The sequence below is a fragment of the Microplitis mediator genome, chromosome 9 (genome assembly GCF_029852145.1).
Source record: "Microplitis mediator isolate UGA2020A chromosome 9, iyMicMedi2.1, whole genome shotgun sequence".
Lineage (NCBI taxonomy): Eukaryota > Metazoa > Arthropoda > Insecta > Hymenoptera > Braconidae > Microplitis > Microplitis mediator.
This window is the reverse complement of record NC_079977.1, coordinates 18,863,149-18,883,776: the sequence shown is the minus strand read 5'-3', so window position 1 is coordinate 18,883,776 and position 20,628 is coordinate 18,863,149. Positions and strand designations below refer to the sequence as shown.

The window sequence follows — 20,628 nt, the reverse complement described above, 5'->3', positions numbered from 1 at the left end:
TTATCTTCACTAAAAATTATTGAAGGCAGCAATAAAAAATAGGATTACACCCCATATTGCAGGTGCTTTAAGTGTTCACTTTAATTTCAAATGATGATATCAGGACCGGTCGATAATTGGATTACGTAATCGTTAAAGTATCCAAATATGTTTATTCTCAAAACAGCTAACAGAGTTCAGTGATTTGTAAATTTTCACTGATGGAATATTGAAATAGTGATAATAATCTTCAGTGTATTTTTTAAGTTGTCATTATAATTTGAACTTATTTTTTTTTTTCGAAAAATCTTAGATTAGTAATTTTATCGATAATATCAAGGGCTCATGGCAAGCCTATTTATTAATTACTGTCAAGGATCAGGCCTTTTTACTAGCTGGTAATAAATAAATTGTAATATTTGAGATGGCTTACAACCTATCCTTTTAGCGCTTGGATGTCTCGAAACATCTTGGTAGTGATATCGTGAATCGAGAACAGATTCTCAGTCAATAAGGCAACAATGACACTTTCTCATTATTTACATCACTCTCAATAATCTAAACAGAGTTGACGCTCGTCTCATAAAATTTCTGTCTTATGCTCCCTAATCCTCACCAGTATTCCACTATTCTCAACAATTATTGTTGATACTATAACAAATCCATGTATTCAATGACTGTAAGGCTCATTTAGTTCGTTGGCAATGGTGACTTAGATATGTTAAATATTCTATTTTAAATCGAATAAATAATTTTCTGCTCAGCTATCAATACTATGACACCGTCTATATGTTTTCATGCTGTTCTGTTATGCTTGTGTTGAAGTTTCTAGATAAAAGAATTGATTCATAAATTATGCCTCATATCAGACTCGATAACTTTGTTCATACAATTATCTAATATATTTTTATACATTTTGTCACGTTATAATAAAAGATACAGGTTAGGGAAAGTATATATATATATATATATATATATATATATATATATATATATATATATATATATATATATATATATACTCCCCCTTGATCTAACTAATAATAAGAATAAAACTATGAAAAAATATTATTCTATTATTGCTTACGGTCTGCACATTTTGATAACGGTAATATCAACAACCATTACAACTTTATTGAGACTAATCATTTAAAAAGCTATTTGAATAATACATCAATAACTAAGCAATACAAGTTCAATCATTTCACTAGACCACATTAAATCACAACTTTAAATTATTTGCAACGTCAATCAACTTAAATCGCTTTGTTGTATGATTAGTGGAAGGGACACGAATCATATCGCGCCACAAGCTTGTGTAAGTAAAACGCAGAAGTAGTAGTGTGACTGTGTGTACCATTCCACTGACTCCAGGTCGACAGCGAAATCATTGACAGTACCGTAGTTAGTGTTCTTTACATTGCTAAACTCAGCTGCTTGAAACATAGGTTAGAAAAATTTATTCCTCATTCTTGATACGCCCCTACCAAACTTGTTTCGCTCTCATTTTAATTCTGAACAGCCCCACCTGACCAGAGAGTGGGGTTTTAAGACCAAGCGCTAAAGAGTGACTACCCAGCATTAGTCTATACGCACGCCGTGAATGTTGGTGAATATTCAACCAGAATTTAAATGATAAGACAACTAACACAATTAACCGGGTGTTTTATAATGATGCGCATTAGTACTAAACAACGAATACAAAAGAAAAGGTACTTTGTTTAGTATTTCGGCAATCGGAATGGAATAATCATCATATTATTTCAAAATTATAGACTTATTTTTGAGCTGTAAGATCTACTAGTATAGTCTATTTCTGTAGAATGTAGCTATTTTTCAAATTAATCTACGTGACTTCTAAACTGATAGTTGTTAAGTGTGCGAGCACTACAACTATTTTTACTAAGCCCGGAAGCATTCAGTGCTATCAGCCGCCAATTATGAGTAATAATATCTTTTCCGGCTTGATCGGATGTCAATATAACCTTGTATCAAATCCATGTGTTCCGTTTTTTTGTGTGTCATCAACAATGATTCATTATTGAACGGTAAATGAAGACAGCAATGGTTATTTATTGTAAGCAGACTATAATTTCAATATCTTTGACTATGTATTTAAAGATGATCTGGAAAATAATTACCTATCTGCAGATTAGGTGGGTTTTATAGTGTCACATTTGTTAAAAATAGAGCATGTATTTGGTCTGTCTTATAAAGTATTTCAGACTCAATTCACTGAGTGCATCCAAAGTACTTCGGTGTATTTGTAATACGTAACAATTTTGATTAATGCTACAAATCAGATTAAACTTATTGATTCAGAATGCGTTGAATTTAGAGTATTCGTTGATAGAGGTAGTGATAAGTTGGAAGTTGAGGATCAACAGGTCATGAAAAATGAATCTCCAAAATCATTTTCTTATAAAAAAAATTTAATTGATCATAACTCATATGCTTATGACAAACATGTAATAAATTAATAAAAATAATCTTAAATATATTCAGAAGTACTGAGAACAACCTTTCAGAATATTACCGTATCTACAGATCAAGTGGACCCTCATTTGACGCTTTTCGACAATGAAACAGAATATGCTTAGCCTATTTCAAAGTGCTTGAGATCTAACTTACGAAGTACGTTGAGAGTTCACATAATAATGTTAACTACTATTTGTGACACTTAATAATATTGAGCAACACCACAAATGAAATTAAATCTAATTTCCCAGAATACTTTAAATCTAGAGTATTTGTTGACAGAAGAGGGGAAAATTGTGTTAAGCTTAAACCGAATAAACGGGGCAAGTCTCAGGAGAAGCAATAACTGTCATCTGTAGATATACTTCTGATGGCTTACAGAATTTGACTGACTCAGTTACATAAAATTCATTATGTTGACGTCGGCGGAAATAGCCGAATACAAGCGCTAGAATCACAGCCAGGAGTACAAATGCACCGATTGCTATATAAATATATTTTGTGAAGATTATATGATTACCTACAGTTCTACTATCAGTAGATGCGTCAATTTTCAATGACAACAATGTTGTTCTCTCATCGTGAGGAGTAGTTAACGTATCAGATTTACCAGTCGTGACGGCTGTCGACGAATCAGGTATTGTCGTAACAGCTGACAACGATTCTGGTTCTTCAATCGTAGAGGCTGTCAGCAGTTCTAGTTCATCAGCCGTTAAGGCTGTTGATGGCTTCAGGTCTTCAGCCGTAAATGCTGTTGATGTTCGGAGTTCTTCAGCCGTAGAGGCTGTCGATGTTCTTAGTTCTTCAACCGTAGAGGCTCTCGATGTCATTAGTTCTTCAGCCGTCGATGCTGTCAGTGGTTCTAAATCTTCAGCCGTAGAGGCTGTCGATGTCATTAGTTTTTCAGCCGTAGAGGCTGTTAGTGGTTCCAAGTTCTCAGCCGTAGAGGCTGTCGACGTCTCTAGTTTTTCAACCGTAGAGGTTGTCAGTGGTTCCAAATCTTCAGCCGTGGAGGCTGTCCATGTCTTTAGTTCTTCAGCCGTAGAGACTGTCAGCGGATCCAAATCTTCAGTCGTAGAGGCTGTCGATGTTCTTAGTTCTTCAGCCGTAGAGGCTGTTGGCGGTTCCAAGTCCTCAGCCGTAGAGGCTGTCGATGTTCTTAGTTCTTCAGCCGTAGAGGCTCTCGATGTCATTAGTTCTTCAGCCGTCGATGCTGTCAATGGTTCTAAATCGTCAGCCGTAGAGGCTGTTGGCGGTTCCAAGTCCTCAGCCGTAGAGGCTGTCGACGTCTCTAGTTCTTCAGCCATAGAGGTTGTCAGCGGTTCCAAATCTTCAGCCGTAGAGGCTGTCAATGTTCTTAGTTCTTCAGCCGTAGAGGCTCTCGATGTCATTAGTTCTTCAGCCGTCGATGCTGTCAGTGGTTCTAAATCTTCAGCCGTAGAGGCTGTTAGCGGTTCCAAGTCCTCAGCCGTAGAGGCTGTCGACGTCTCTAGTTCTTCAACCGTAGAGGTTGTCAGTGGTTCCAAATGTTCAGCCGTGGAGGCTGTCCATGTCTTTAGTTCTTCAACCGTAGAGGTTGTCAGCGGATCCAAATCTTCAGTCGTAGAGGCTGTCGATGTTCTTAGTTCTTCAGCCGTAGAGGCTGTCGATGTCATTAGTTCTTCAGCCGTCGATGCTGTCAATGGTTCTAAATCATCAGCCGTAGAGGCTGTTGGCGGTTCCAAGTCCTCAGCCGTAGAGGCTGTCGACGTCTCTAGTTCTTCAGCCGTAGAGGTTGTCAGCGGTTCCAAATCTTCAGCCGTAGAGGCTGTCAATGTTCTTAGTTCTTCAGCCGTAGAGGCTCTCGATGTCATTAGTTCTTCAGCCGTCGATGCTGTCAGTGGTTCTAAATCTTCAGCCGTAGAGGCTGTCCATGTCTTTAGTTCTTCAGCCGTAGAGGCTGTCAGCGGATCCAAATCTTCAGCCGTAGAGGCTGTCGATGTTCTTAGTTCTTCAACCGTAGAGGCTCTCGATGTCATTAGTTCTTCAGCCGTCGATGCTGTCAGTGGTTCTAAATCTTCAGCCGTAGAGGCTGTCGATGTTCTTAGTTCTTCAACCGTAGAGGCTCTCGATGTCATTAGTTCTTCAGCCGTCGATGCTGTCAGTGGTTCTAAATCTTCAGCCGTGAAGGCTGTCCATGTCTTTAGTTCTTCAGCCGTAGAGGCTGTCAGCGGATCCAAATCTTCAGCCGTAGAGGCTGTCGATGTTCTTAGTTCTTCAACCGTAGAGGCTCTCGATGTCATTAGTTCTTCAGCCGTCGATGCTGTCAGTGGTTCTAAATCTTCAGCCGTAGAGGCTGTCGATGTCATTAGTTTTTCAGCCGTAGAGGCTGTTAGCGGTTCCAAGTTCTCAGCCGTAGAGGCTGTCGACGTCTCTAGTTTTTCAACCGTAGAGGTTGTCAGTGGTTCCAAATCTTCAGCCGTAGAGGCTGTCAATGTTCTTAGTTCTTCAGCCGTAGAGGCTCTCGATATCATTAGTTCTTCAGCCGTCGATGCTGTCAGTGGTTCTAAATCTTCAGCCGTAGAGGCTGTTAGCGGTTCCAAGTCCTCAGCCGTAGAGGCTGTCGACGTCTCTAGTTCTTCAACCGTAGAGGTTGTCAGTGGTTCCAAATCTTCAGCCGTAGAGGCTGTCCATGTCTTTAGTTCTTCAGCCGTAGAGGCTGTCAGCGGATCCAAATCTTCAGCCGTAGAGGCTGTCGATGTTCTTAGTTCTTCAACCGTAGAGGCTCTCGATGTCATTAGTTCTTCAGCCGTCGATGCTGTCAGTGGTTCTAAATCTTCAGCCGTGAAGGCTGTCCATGTCTTTAGTTCTTCAGCCGTAGAGGCTGTCAGCGGATCCAAATCTTCAGCCGTAGAGGCTGTCGATGTTCTTAGTTCTTCAACCGTAGAGGCTCTCGATGTCATTAGTTCTTCAGCCGTCGATGCTGTCAGTGGTTCTAAATCTTCAGCCGTAGAGGCTGTCGATGTCATTAGTTTTTCAGCCGTAGAGGCTGTTGGCGGTTCCAAGTCCTCAGCCGTAGAGGCTGTCGACGTCTCTAGTTCTTCAGCCGTAGAGGTTGTCAGCGGTTCCAAATCTTCAGCCGTAGAGGCTGTCAATGTTCTTAGTTCTTCAGCCGTAGAGGCTCTCGATGTCATTAGTTCTTCAGCCGTCGATGCTGTCAGTGGTTCTAAATCTTCAGCCGTAGAGGCTGTCCATGTCTTTAGTTCTTCAGCCGTAGAGGCTGTCAGCGGATCCAAATCTTCAGCCGTAGAGGCTGTCGATGTTCTTAGTTCTTCAACCGTAGAGGCTCTCGATGTCATTAGTTTTTCAGCCGTCGATGCTGTCAGTGGTTCTAAATCTTCAGCCGTAGAGGCTGTCGATGTTCTTAGTTCTTCAACCGTAGAGGCTCTCGATGTCATTAGTTCTTCAGCCGTCGATGCTGTCAGTGGTTCTAAATCTTCAGCCGTGAAGGCTGTCCATGTCTTTAGTTCTTCAGCCGTAGAGGCTGTCAGCGGATCCAAATCTTCAGCCGTAGAGGCTGTCGATGTTCTTAGTTCTTCAGCCGTCGATGCTGTCAGTGGTTCTAAATCTTCAGCCGTAGAGGCTGTTAGCGGTTCCAAGTCCTCAGCCGTAGAGGCTGTCGACGTCTCTAGTTCTTCAACCGTAGAGGTTGTCAGTGGTTCCAAATCTTCAGCCGTAGAGACTGTCCATGTCTTTAGTTCTTCAGCCGTAGAGGCTGTCAGCGGATCCAAATCTTCAGTCGTAGAGGCTGTCGATGTTCTTAGTTCTTTAGCCGTAGAGGCTGTCGATGTCATTAGTTCTTCAGCCGTCGATGCTGTCAATGGTTCTAAATCGTCAGCCGTAGAGGCTGTTGGCGGTTCCAAGTCCTCAGCCGTAGAGGCTGTCGACGTCTCTAGTTCTTCAGCCGTAGAGGTTGTCAGCGGTTCCAAATCTTCAGCCGTAGAGGTTGTCAATGTTCTTAGTTCTTCAGCCGTAGAGGCTGTCGATGTCATTAGTTTTTCAGCCGTAGAGCCTGTTAGCGGTTCCAAGTCCTCAGCCGTAGAGGCTGTAGATGTCTCTAGTTCTTCAGCTGTAGAGGCTATCAGCGGTTCCAAATCTTCAGCCGTGAAGGCTGTCCATGTCTTTAGTTCTTCAGCCGTCGATGCTGTCAGTGGTTCTAAATCGTCAGCCGTGGAGGCTGTCGATGTCTTTAGCTCTTCAGCCGTGGAAGTAAATCCATTTTTTGGCGGTACGATTGTGGTTTTATTGTTAAACACTATGGAAGATGAATTACTTCTAATTATGCAGTCTGATGGTACCTGAAAACAATACAATTGATTTTATTACACTAGTGATAATTTGTGATAGACACCTGGTGAGAAAATGTTCTTCAATAAATAAAAATTAATACAAAAAAATTTACTTTACCTTATTATCTACGCGTAGCGATAAATTCATCTTTGCTGCAAAACATCGATAGCTTGGCTGGTCAAGTAAATAATTGTGCCATTTCCTTTGATAATTTGTTGTTATTTTCTTTTCATCGACTGCACTGTTAAACAACGGCTTTCCATCATCTAAAGAAATAATAAAAGTAATTTTATGTATTAGATGAGAATGGTTCGATATAACTCACCATATTTTTGATAAATGAGTACCCTGTTTGCAAAATCGCATAGAATCCAATTGATTTTCATAAATTCTCATGAAAATTTTATGACAATGAATGAGTCTTATGAGAAGTGTTACAGTTGAATATACATAGGCCTGATACATACAGATATAAGAATCTATCAGCTATTTTAAGCATGGCTTATAAATAATTGTAATTTTGAGCTTGTTCTTATGCAATAAATCTCTATCTTCTTGTATTAAGTTTCCATCATATAAACTATTAACCCGTTAATGTTGTACCGCGAAACATATCTCGGACAGTACAATAGATTTGATTTTTAAGTTTTCCCGTTTAACATACATAGGAACGTTGGGATTTTTTTTTCTATTCTCTAGAACTCAGCCCCATTTTAGGTTATTGGATCTTCGTTTGCGGCATTTTGTAGGTAATTTAATACTGTTCAAAATTATCTCTAGTAATTTTACTCGGGCTCTAATTGTTTTTTTTTGTATTGGTTCTGAAAATAATATTTTTAGTAATTATTTGGGTTTTTAGTTGCTATTGGCCGTTTTCGAGTGACCCTTGAATATTAATAATAAACCTTCTCAATTTTTTACTATCAATTTGTATCATAATGAATAAAAATACAACCCGAGAAATAAAAGTCATAAGGTATTTACATACTTTTCTATTTTTCAATTCAATTTATAAGTTTTTTTGCTTATTCAAAACTTACTCAATTTTATTGTTTAAGACTGTTCTGTATATTTTCGGTTATTCAAAAGTTATATTCAAGTAAAATGATAGTAATTGAGTTATAAAACAATATAAAAACTCATTCAAAGTATTAGTTACCTATTATCAGTTAGTATTCAAAATTTTTGAGCGCTGCTTAAATATTTAAATATTGGGCTGAAATTTTCAGCATAGTCATCATTTTATAGATATAAAATATTGCTGCCACGAGGAAGAAAAAATTCAGAAACAAAAAATCCGAATTTCGATCATTTACGATATTTTCAAAATTCGTGAGCGACCTCTTGAAAATTTTTTATCGAGCTGATTTTTGGACAGGCTTCTTAAAACATCTTAAACTAACAAATTTTCATTAGAGACTCAAAAAAAAAAATAGTCGGTTTTTTTGGGCCACCCTAATATGTACATTAATCATTAATACTCACTCGAAAAAGCCATCGTTGGAATTAACACAAACAAAATCACTGTAAACAACATGTTCGCTTTGGTTAACGACTTCCACTGGACTGAGTAACTTCAGATGACACTGTTTCAATTCTCTGATAGTTTCCGGTACTGCTAAGCCAATCCAACTGTCAACTGATAAAAGACTTGCCTCCCATTGGCTAGAGAACTTTTTGTTAGGACGGCACAGACTCGGACTATTATTCAGATTTAAACTCTTATCACTTCCGTCTGTTTGGGGTTTTTCGTGTTAGCAATAATGATTCATTGTTGAATGGTACGCTGTAAAAAGAGCGGTGTTAAAAATGGATTCGTTTTAACTCCGCCCGGTGTAAAAATGAAATTACACCGGTGTAGGAGGAGTAATACACCGGTGTTAAAAATACCGGTGTTAAAGCGGGGTAACCGGAGTAAAAGCGGAGTAATACCGGTGTAAAAGCGGGGTAACCGGAGTGAAAGCGGAGTAATACCGGTGTAAAAGCGGGGTAACGGGTGTAAAAGCGGAGTAATGTTGGTGTAAAAGCGGGGTCAATTGCGTCCGCTTGGAGTATTAACTTTAAAGATTATAAAACACAAAAATATAATCTTTAAAGGGGGAGGCATAGTGATCGAGTAAGTAAAAATGTTCACAAAATAAAATATTTTAACACCGATAAAGAAAATCTACACCGGCGGTGGCGTTATTTTAACACCGGTCTAGAATATTTACACCGGTGGCGGCATTATTTTAACACCGGTCTAGAATATTTACACCGGTGGCGGCGTTATTTTCACACCGCTTTCGGAGGTGAATTTAACACCGATAATTTTAACACCTACACCGCTTGGACTTACCCCGGTGATTTTTTACAGTGTAGTTAAAAACAGCAATTGTTACTCATAGTCAGTAGTCTATAACATTAATGGATGTTAATATATCTCTGAAGAATTCTACTGTTTATAACCTTCATCTAATAGTTTTGCATGGATGTAAGATGATCTGGAAAGTACCTATTTGCAGATCAAGTGGATCCTTGTTTGCGCAATTTTCCAGTAATTCTATACACGGCCAGATACGACTATATATAACTAGGGCTGTACATCTAAACCGGCTTAACCGTTTAAAAAAGTTAACCAGGTTAATTAGCTGGCTAGCTCGTCAGCTTAGCTAATTTAACCAGTTAACTTCATTAGCTTGGCTAAGCAGCCAAAGGCTTAACCGCTTAACTCAAATTGGCTAGGCTAATTAGCTGAGGGTTTAACCGGTTAACCGGTTGAATTCTTGGACACAGAAATTTTCTACTTGAAGAACATTACTAGTACGAGATAGTTAGAAATGGATGAAGATTCCACACATATATTCAAAAGTCATACTAGGGATGCATGTCACTAAGAAATTTTCAAACAATACTGGCCAGTCTTCATAAAACAACTCTATCAGATTTCAAATTACCACGAAATAGTTCAAAGAATATAACATAGTACTTGTTGCTCATATCTAGAGAATCTAATCAGGATTTTTGTTCATTTTTCAGAAAGCTATTGGATTTATCTGTCAGTTAAATATTACGTTGACAATTAATAAGTCTGATGAATGGTCATCATATTTTATCGAAATGAGTTATATATATTTTACTTATTACCATTGCAGAACTGCAGATTTTTTATACTGTAATAAGGATGTTTCTCGTGGTTTCCATTTGTGGATTGATTGCCGTTCAGTAGAATGTCGAGTTGAAAAATAAGTTTCCATATCAGACTTGATCTATCCATTCATTTGATTATTAATTTTTTTAAAAAATATTTATCCGTTTAATAGTAGCAAAATGGGAAACAGTATATATATATATATATATATATATATATATATATATATATATATATATATGTATATATATATATATATATATATTAATTGACCACATGACTCAAGGCGTAAGCTCTAATGTCAGAATATTATAATTTATTACTCATATAATTGTTAATAAAAACTAGGGTTGCTATTAGTCCATATTTCCTCATTTTTAGGTTAATCGAAAGAGTCCAGTAAGATTTTTATCGGCAGTTGATTTTTTTCTTGACTAAAATTTGTTGAAATCAGCCAAAATAACATCTGAAAAACGATGACCTTGTGGGCCATCCCTAAAACTTCCCGCTGTTTTTGAGATTAAAAATCTTGAAAACGATATTATTTGAAAATTTTTAAGCTCATTAAAGTAAAAAATATTTATTTTAGTGTTTAATCAAATAAAAGAAAATACATTTAGCTGAAAAAAAAAAAAAATATTTTTGTCGTACGATATCTTTGGAACAAATCAACCGATTTAGACGTGCTTGGTTGCAATCGAAAGGGATCATAGAACTGATTACATTCAGACGCAAATGAGGAAGATAGTAAATCTGTTATATGAAAAAACCCTAAACAAATCGGTCTATCGGTTGACCCTGCGGGCCAGCCCCAAAACTTCCCGCTGTTTTCAAGCTCAAGGACCTCGAAAACACTATTGTTAATACATTCTCGAGCTCTTCGAGCTCGAAAATACTTTTGAGTGCCGTTGTTTTCGAAAAAAAACGTTTTTTACCATTTTTTCTCCAACGATATCTCTCAAACAAATTGACCGCTTGAGACGATTAAGGTGGCGATCAACGTGTTTTATTAAGTTTTAGAACTGATTAGATTTTGAAATCGATTGATTCAATTTTTTTGTAGATATTCGAAAAAAAAACGTTTTTCACTATTTCTTCCATCGACGATATCTCTCGAACGAATAAACCGAGTGAGACGGTTGAGGTGGCAATCAACGCGTTTTATCAAGTTCTAGAGCTGATCAAATTCTGAATTCAATTTATCGAGTTGTTTTTGAGATATTTAAAAAAAACAAATTTTTTTTTAATTCTTTCGACAACGGTTTTTCTCGACAGAATAAATCGATTTTGATGGTTGAGGTGGAATTGACGCGGCATATAGAGTTTTAGAGTCCAGTCGATTTTGGAATCGATTCATCGAGCACCATAAAAATTATCTAAGTATAAGATTTTTGGGAAATGTTATTTTTGAAATATTATCAAGTATCGAATTATTTTATAATAGATTATAAATTTAAATCAAGTGACTGTTTTCACTAACGCGCTCAACCGGACATTTTTTACTTCAACGTTCATTCGTTACATTAAATTAAGGTTCTGCGTTCATTTTTGTAAACATTGTTAGGACTAATATTTTTAGAATTAATGCAATTTCAAATTATAAAAGAACATAGTAATATAATGTATAAATTATTTTTCAAATCAATAAACTTATCATAGTTGAATAGATATTGTCTTTGAGCGACTATAGGGCCATGTGTTGATCAAGTAATGGGACATCACAACTTTTAATGAGCGATAATGGGTACACTTAAGGACCTTGTTAAAAAAATTAATGATACTTAATTATCAAAATTATTCTTCGAACTAAAATTTCATTCTAATACTCAACACTACAAAAAATAACTATAAACAAAAGTATGATTTCTCATTTCATTTATTAATTATAATTAACAGGGAAAAAAAGTTCATGTCTGACCATGTATAATCATATATGATCATACATAAAAATTGGCTCTGTCTGATCATATATGATTAAATATGATCATATATTTGTTGTTATCTATCTCATTCACGTTATTAACTGATAATAAAGAAGTAATATATAAACAAAAATTAGACAGGCGGTTGTACTTTCAGGATGACCCAAAATTATCTGATACTGTTCGCTTTGAATATTATAAGTGCTTTTGAGCTTCGAGCTATAAAAAATTACGTTTAAATTAAAAAAAAGTGAAAAAACAATTTATCGTAGTATCCAAATTAAAGATTTATCACTTATTAGGAGAGTATAATATGAAAAATTGTATCTAAAAATTGTGTGAATTCTTATCTCATCACATTTTAAATATTATAATGAATAAAATTTGACAATAACAACAATGTTCATTTTCGAGTAGTTAGACGAGCACCATGTGAATAAAGTAAAGTACTCTGTACGATAAGCTGGTGCAAAACGAATCAGTGGAGCAAAATGTGACTTTGTATACTAAAATTAAGAAACATGTTTATTATGGTCCAAAACTTTTAGCTGCAGTTTGTAAAAAATGACAGGATAAGTCAATCAGCCCGGTAGTGGGGTTTATTCGAAATTTTCTGTAACTAAAGTAGGAGGTCTCATTTCACCGCACCGTGTTTTGTTGCCCACCTGCCTCTATGTTGAAAACAATCTATGGTATTGATCGCTCTAATTAATGTGCTTGTAATAATGTAAATAGTGTGTAATCATATTTAACTGGAATCGATGTTGAGAGGGGGAGAATCATCCCTTCTATTGAGTGACAAGAACGTCATCGAAACGTAGAGTCACCAAAAACTGTAACCAGTCATATTGTTTTTTATTGCCCTGATGTTCACTTAAACATTATAAGTAATCATTCAGTAAAATATAATCCAGTGCATTTTCTTGCTGTACTAGTCTAATATTTCAGTATTGTGATAAGTCGAATACTAGCCATCTGTACGAAATCAACAATAAAGATGAGTATACTACAAGATGTGTTTCTAATAATGAGTTTTGCTATTGGAATTAATTCATACAACAAAAGTCTTATTAGAATACCAAATCCGTTGGATGTTTCTATAATTGACGAAGCAATGGTAAGTCCTTCTCAGAAAAACTGAAGTTTATTTTGTTCAATCGACGTAAATCATATTTTTTTGAATATTGATTTACAGTGAAGTCAATATCAGATTCAGATCTTTTTAAATCAAAAATTAATTTTCCAGCATAGGGCTCACTTTATTTTGATCGTAACTAATTAACTAATAATTATTTGAAGGTCAATGTCATCAAAAGTTGTTTTCCTGATGTGATTAATATATGTCTTGGTGGTCAACATACTCCAGAAACATTTAGAGAACTAAATGGTTTGAAAACACTTGCAACAGTAAAACTTATCAATTTATCATCAATCGATAACCTACAATATTTTCACAAGAAAATTGATTTAATAATACTGAACGACACGAACGTATCAGAATTTCTTTATTCATCAAAAGATAAAAAACATTGTGATAAACTTAAAGTATCAACCAATGAAATAATGATATTTCTGTTATGTAAAATGGACAAGATCAAAAAGTCATTCGTAAAAAAATTTTTAAGACTATGGCATTGTAATTTTCTAAATGTTAACTCTTTCTGTGTGGATTCAAACAATAAATTAAACATTTTTACTTTCAATCCTTATACAAACCGCACAATAAATAAATGGAAAGGATTCAAATTAACTTCAAATTATTCCCGGATAAAATTAGACGAACGTTGGACATTTCACTATCGGCCATATCTTAAAGGTAATTTTGCTTGTTACAATGTATCGAATTCAATTTAATATCATTTATTAGTCACGTATTTTTATTTTTTTTTATTTTTTTCACTTTGACGAGAACATTTGTCAAGAATTTGCATTTGATCGAAATAAGAATTTGGATGGTTACCCAGTAATAGCAGATTTCAACAAAACGAAATCAACTGACGAGCAAAAAATGGTTGCTCTTATTGAAAATGCATTGAACGTAAAAGTCAAAGGGCAGAGAGCCTATTTAGATGCTAGTAGGCAAGTAAATGGAGGGAACATAAGATATGATTTCAAATTATCAGCTGGTAGCATTTACAAACAGCGTCCGCTTTTTGGATACAGTCCTGCACAACCACGATATACCTATTCGATGACTATATTGACCCACAATCGCGGACTATTCACGCCATTGGAAAAAATTTATAATTGCTACGGTTACTTAACAGTAATCTCAACAATGATAATCCTTGCCATGACATTCCTCGTCATCTATTTCTCTGAACATGACATCACATTCGCGAGCTTCGAAATTATCCGGCTGCTAATAAATACCGGAATCAAGACACGCATGGACACCAATAAAAGCCGTATTTTTTTCTCGATGATCTTCTTATATTTTTTGATAATCCATGGGACACTCAGCGGACGACTTGCAGGTTTTTTAACCAAAGCCGAATATCGAAACAATGTCGAAACTCTTGAAGACCTCAAAGACCAACGATATAAAAAAATTTATGCTGACTTCAGCCTGAGACTTTACATAAACGACAAAGACATAAAAAGTAAAACTATTTTAGGAGAATATCGTTGCAAGAAAAAGATAATAAACAATAGTTCAGTTGCTTGTATCGTGAATTGGGAAGAATTTTTGCCATTAATCAAGGATTTTAAATTGCATACATCAAAAAAGCCAGTACTAACTAACTATTTTAGCCATATGATAAGGAACCATTGGCCTCTAGGACCCCGCTTCAATGATTTAATGATCCGGTGTATACAGTCTGGATTATCACAAAAATGGTATAACGATAAAATTGCTCATCATCTTCGTCAGATAGAAACTGCAAAAGCACGATCATTACGTCCTTATCGCCCGATTACATTTGACGATTTGAAATTTTCTTTCTTGATATTGGGTTTCGGATTAACCTTGTCGATGATCAGTTTTATTATTGAAATAGTCATCCAGAAGAAATATCATTCTAAGATTTGTAGACAAATTGAACGACTACGCAAACAACGTTGGATACCGACGGCTTTAAGCAAATGCAGAATCAAGGAAAATTTCATGAAATTAAGTTATTATTTACGTTTCAAAAAATAAAATATGAAGGACAATCTGTTGTACAGAGTGCATTTTCATTTAATTATAATTTGCACGAATTTCGTTAATTTTTTTGATATTCATTCACCTATTTATTATGGATTCAAAATATTTCTATCCGTTACACCTAGATTTTGGCAAAGAGGTGTTGCAATTTGAACAACAAAGTTTTTAATTATTTTTTATAATTTTAAATTCAAAAACTGTTAAAAAGTTACTTTATAGTTTCTTCTATAATACCGATTTACGTGAATAATTATAAATTAATATTAACTTAGCGAAAAATTAATGTAGCCCGCTGAAGAGAGAAATCAAGATGGCGGCGTGTGAGGCCTATGATTGTAACGCAATACAGTTGCGATTGTAACACGAAATAAAAATGTATTTTCTATTGAAGTACTTCTATTATTTTCTTTCAGTAAGAACTATTACACTTACTAAACTCATAATTTCAAATGTTTTTAAAATAATTGAATCAATAACGCTGTGGATAATTAATAATTATTTGAAAATCAATTTTACTATGCTTCAAAATTTTTAGCTACTATTTGTAGAAAAAGATGGGGTACGTCAATCAGCACGGTCAGTGGGGTTCATTCGAAATTTTCTGTAACTAAAGTAGGATGTCTTACTTCACCGCACCGTGTTAGGTTACCCTAACTGCGTCTATGTTAAAAAAAAATGTATAGTATTGATTATTCTCATTAATGTGCTTGTAATAATGTAAATAGTTTGTAAGCATATTTAACTGCAGTTGTATTTGTAATTGGGGAAAACCATCCCCTCTATTGAATGACAAGAAATTCATAGAAGCCTGAAGCTACCAAAAACTTAACCAGTCATAGTGTTTTTGAGAGCCCTAATGTTAACTTTAACTACAGGAGTAATCGGTTCGTAAAATGATCGAGTGAATATTCTTCCATAACTAGTCTATTATTATTATTATTATTATTATTATTATTATTATTATTATTATTATTATTTTTTTTTTTTTCTTCAGTTCAATAATATTTATTTGTTCATAATCAATAAGAAAGATGAATATACTACGAGGTGTATTTCTAATAGTGAGTTTTGCCGTTGGAATTAATTCATATGATGGAAGAAGTCTTATTAGACTTCCGAATCCATCAAATATTTCTATAATGGACGAAGCAGTGGTGAGTAAAACTCGAAAAAAATGAACGAAATCTCATTAAATCAACGTGCATTTTCTGAAAGTATAGTCCACGATTACGATGTTAACATCGTGAATTTTATTGGACGTTTCTTTCCGTTTCTTTCTTTCTCAGTATATGGCTCAGTTTATTATGATCATAATTAATTAATTAATAATTATTCAAAGGTCAATGTCATTAGAAATTGTTTTCCTGATGTGATTAATATACTTCTTGGTGGTCGAATAGCTTCAGAAACAATTAGAGAACTAAATGGAATGAAAACACTTGCAATAGTAAAACTTAATAATTTTTCATCAATCGATAACTTACAATACTTTCACAAGAAAATTGATTTGCTAATACTGAACGACATGAACGTATCAAAATTTCTTCCACCATCAAAATATTGTCAAAGACTCAGAGTATCAACCAATGAAGTAATAGTATTTTTGTTATGTAAAATGGACAAGATCAAAAATTTTTTGGTAAAAAAATTTTTTAAACTATGGATGTGTAATTTTCTAAATGTTTACTCTTTCTGTCTGGATTCAAAAAATAAATTAAACATTTTCACTTTCAATCCTTATACGAATCGCACAATAAATGAATGGGAAAAAATCAATTTCACTTCAAATTATGTCCGAAAAAAATTAGATGATCGATGGACATTTCACTATCAGCCATATTTAAAAAGTAATTTCGCTTGTTACAACACGGAGAAAAATTTGTGGTAACAATTACAATATATTATGGAAATGGTTCCCATAACGTATGGTAACCGGTTTTTTTTCAAATGTCGATTATAGAAATGGCACTCATACAACTAATCCGGGAAAAAAAATCTATCTATCGGTTGACCCTGCGGGCCAGCCCCAAAACTTCCCGCTGTCGAGCTCAAGGAGCTCGAAAACATTGTTGTGAGTACATTTTCGAGCTCTTCGAGCTCGAAAATACTATTGTATCCCATTCTTTTCGAAAAAAACCGTTTTTAACATTTCTTTCTCCCACGATATCTCACGAACGAATCGACCGATTTCGAGGGTTGAGGCGGCAATCGACGCGTTTTATTGATTTCTAGAGCTGATCAGATTTTGAAGTCGATCGTTCAAGTCGTTTCTGAGAAATCAATAACAAACTAAAAAAAAAAAAATTTTTTTTTCCGTAATTCGCCAATATTTTCGAATCTACTTGATCAAATGATCTAAAATTTTCAGAAAAGTTGATGGCCAACAAGCTCTTTCGATTGCCACCTTAACTATCCAAATCGGTTGATTAGTTAAAAAGTTATAAGCCGGTCACACACATACACACACACACACACACACACACACACACACACACACACACACACACACACACACACACACACACACACACACACACACACACACACACACACACACACACACACACATACAGACACTCGGAAATCATTCTGAAAATAGTCAGAATAGCTTTCTAGGACCTCAAAACGTCGACATCTGATGAAATTTCGATTTTCGCCAATCGGGGTGAAAACAATAACTTCCTAATTTTTCGAAAATCGTCGATTTTCTTAGCGGGAAGTTAAAAATTTAGATCTATTCAGATCAAATTAGATCTGGTGTTTCAGATCTGAACAGATCTGCATTTTGGCCAAATCTGTTTCGATCAAATTAGATCTACTCTGATCAGAATAGATCTGCTTGGATCTAAAAAGATGAAGTTAAATAAAAAAAACTCTCAGATCTGCTCAGATCAAATTTGATCTAATGCGCTAAATCTTAAGTCTGCTTTTTTATCTCTATCCTAATAAAAGTTGATATGTCTGATTAAAAATATATCAAATATATCACAAGAATAAAATATATATAGGATTGAAGCCATTAAAATTAAAAGTAAACGTTTCATGTTCCATATGAGATCAGCTTTATCTTCTCTTTTGAATGATACAATTGAATTTTAACTTAATAAAGATTCATGTTCGAGATTAAATCTCTCCAAACAATACAAATTAACATATAATTAAGAAGATACCAATTTAAATAAAACAAAATATCCGATAGTTATTGATCTCGACAGTAATACAAAATGAGTATAAGTAATTAAAGATTGTCATAAATTAGACTGTTTTTTTTTGTTAAATAAAAATGATTATAATCAATATGAAACATTTTGCATAAATATAAAGGATCACAAAAAATTTATTTATTTTAATTACGATAGACTTTTTAGAATTATCAAAATTTAGGTGAATGTGTCAAAATTCAGCTAGTTAATCTTATAATTATAATATAATGTGAAGAAATATTTCTTTATAATCTGTACAGATCTAATCTGATCAGAGCAGATCTGAACTTTTTTTTCCGAGAAAAAGTTATATCAGTTCAGATCTGGTTTGATCCGTACAGGTCCAATTAGATCTATTTATATTTACTTCATAAATTAATCGATTAATCAATGTTGATCTGACTAGATCTATTTTGATCTGACTAGATCTAGGTTGATCTGACTTGATTAGATTCGATCAGAGTAGATCTGGACTATTTTTCCCCAAAGAAAAATGTCATATCTGATCAGATCTAGTTTGATCGGAACAGATCAAATCAGATCTACTCTGATCTGGGTTCAGTATAAATTATGATCAAATTTGATCTGAGCTGATCTAATTTGATCTAATTTGGTAAGAACAGATCTTAATTTTTTTTCCCGGGTATGATAATCATTCCTATAAAAATTGGTGTAGTAACAATATTACGATAATCGTTACTATGTCACTATGGTAATGATTACAATAATATTCTTATAACCATCACTATAATATTTTGGTAATATTTACCATATATTATGATAATAATTCCTATAATGTATTTGTAATGACTACTATAATAGTACAGTCCCGGGAAAACAAGATTATATAAAATTACATATAAATGCCTAGACATAATTTTGTATAGTTATATATATATTTCTATAATTTTTCTATATTATACTCATATCCCGTGGAAAAAAAGTTTAAATCTGACCATATATAACTATAACTGATCAGATCTGACAAAGCAGATCTGGCCAGATCTTTAAATTGTCTCCATCTGACTCGATCTGGACAGATCTGATCAGATATAATTCCATGTGGTCAGATCTAAACCTTTTTTCCCGGGGATCCCTATTAATAAGAAAATTAAATTGCAAAAAAAAATAAGACAGCTTTAATAAGATCCGAAATGTAATCTTATGTATTAGGAACGTGACTTAAAGGAATTATACATGATCATGATTGATGAAAAAATTCCGGTGACTGCTGGGCTCGAACCTGCATTCTTCTCATTCAAAGTCTTTGATGATATTCACTGCGCTGAGCCACGTATGCGATCGCGTGAGTGTAAATAACCAGATATGAACAATTGTCAATAAAAATACAATGCATACATGATTATATCTGAACAGATATAACAAGATCAGATCATGTTAAATGTTGTATTTAGTGTAGGTAAAGTAATATCTGGTCAGATCTTATGAGACACACGTCGATCTGACTAGATATGATCATATCTGATATTGTGTCTAGCCTAGATCTAATTAGATCTGACTGGATATAAACGGTGGTTGGCCAGATATAATGAGATCTGATCATGTCTAAATATTAGATCTAATCAGATATAAATAGTTCTGCCAAGATATAATTCTATCTGGTCAGATCTAAATCATTTTTCCCGGGATTATACTCATACAGTAAAAGGACACTCATAAATAAAATATTGCGAAAAAATTTTGATGTGACATTTATATTGGATAAAATTAATTTGAAAGAATTATCCATCATATTATTTGTGATTTTCAATCGGAAAATCTTTTTTAATTTAACTTCTTGCTTAACAGTATACTTGACAACACTGTAAGAAAATTAACATTGCGGCGATTCCCTAACCACGTGACCAATGAAGGCGGGCAGTGAAGCGAGACTAACGAAGGGTTAAGATACCATACAGTATAGGAACTATTACCATAATTAGAGGAATCGTTCCCATATGTATGGAAACTTTTCCCAGAAATTATGGCCATATAGCTCATAATTTTTAGCAATTATTACTATAATGTACGTTATGGGTTGATATTCCATAACCGCGTGCTAAAAACGCTTACTATAATTTTCTCTCCGTGAATGTATCGAATTTAATAACTTTCGTTATTCACATTTTCCTTTTTTTTTCTTTTTTCAAGAGAATACTTGTCAAGGATTCAGATTTGATCGAAATAAGAATTTAGATGGTTATTCAGTAATAGCAGCTGTCAAAAAAATCGAATTGACTCACAGGCAAAAGAAGGTTGCTCTTATTATTGAGAATGGGTTAAATGTACGAGTCAAATTGAAGAGCGTCTCTGAAGGTTTTATTCGCAACACAGTAAAAAATATTGTGTATTTGTGTCGAAAACGGTTTGTGTTAAACTAACACAAAGTTTGTGTCACTCATTGTAACATAAAAAATGTGTTATACACTCTTTATT

General features: G+C 34.5%; 1 protein-coding gene across 3 annotated transcripts in view; it reads right to left on the bottom strand.

Moving 5' to 3' along the window:
- Positions 1–1,052: 1,052 nt before the first annotated feature.
- The window catches only part of LOC130674760 (mucin-2-like), a 39,615-nt gene continuing 20,039 nt past the window's right edge, over positions 1,053–20,628 (bottom strand). For 2 of the 3 annotated variants that reach the window (XM_057480181.1, XM_057480182.1), the window contains exons 6-9: positions 8,272–8,572; positions 7,112–8,184; positions 6,904–7,052; positions 1,053–6,794 (exon numbers count right to left, since the gene is read on the bottom strand). In XM_057480181.1, the coding sequence (XP_057336164.1) occupies positions 2,763–6,794; positions 6,904–7,052; positions 7,112–7,172 (4,242 nt within the window). In that variant the 5' untranslated portion in view covers positions 7,173–8,184; positions 8,272–8,572 and the 3' untranslated portion in view covers positions 1,053–2,762. Of the gene's footprint in view, positions 6,795–6,903; positions 7,053–7,111; positions 8,185–8,271; positions 10,044–20,628 lie in introns of those variants that run through there. The other variant, XM_057480183.1, reaches the window with a different exon arrangement.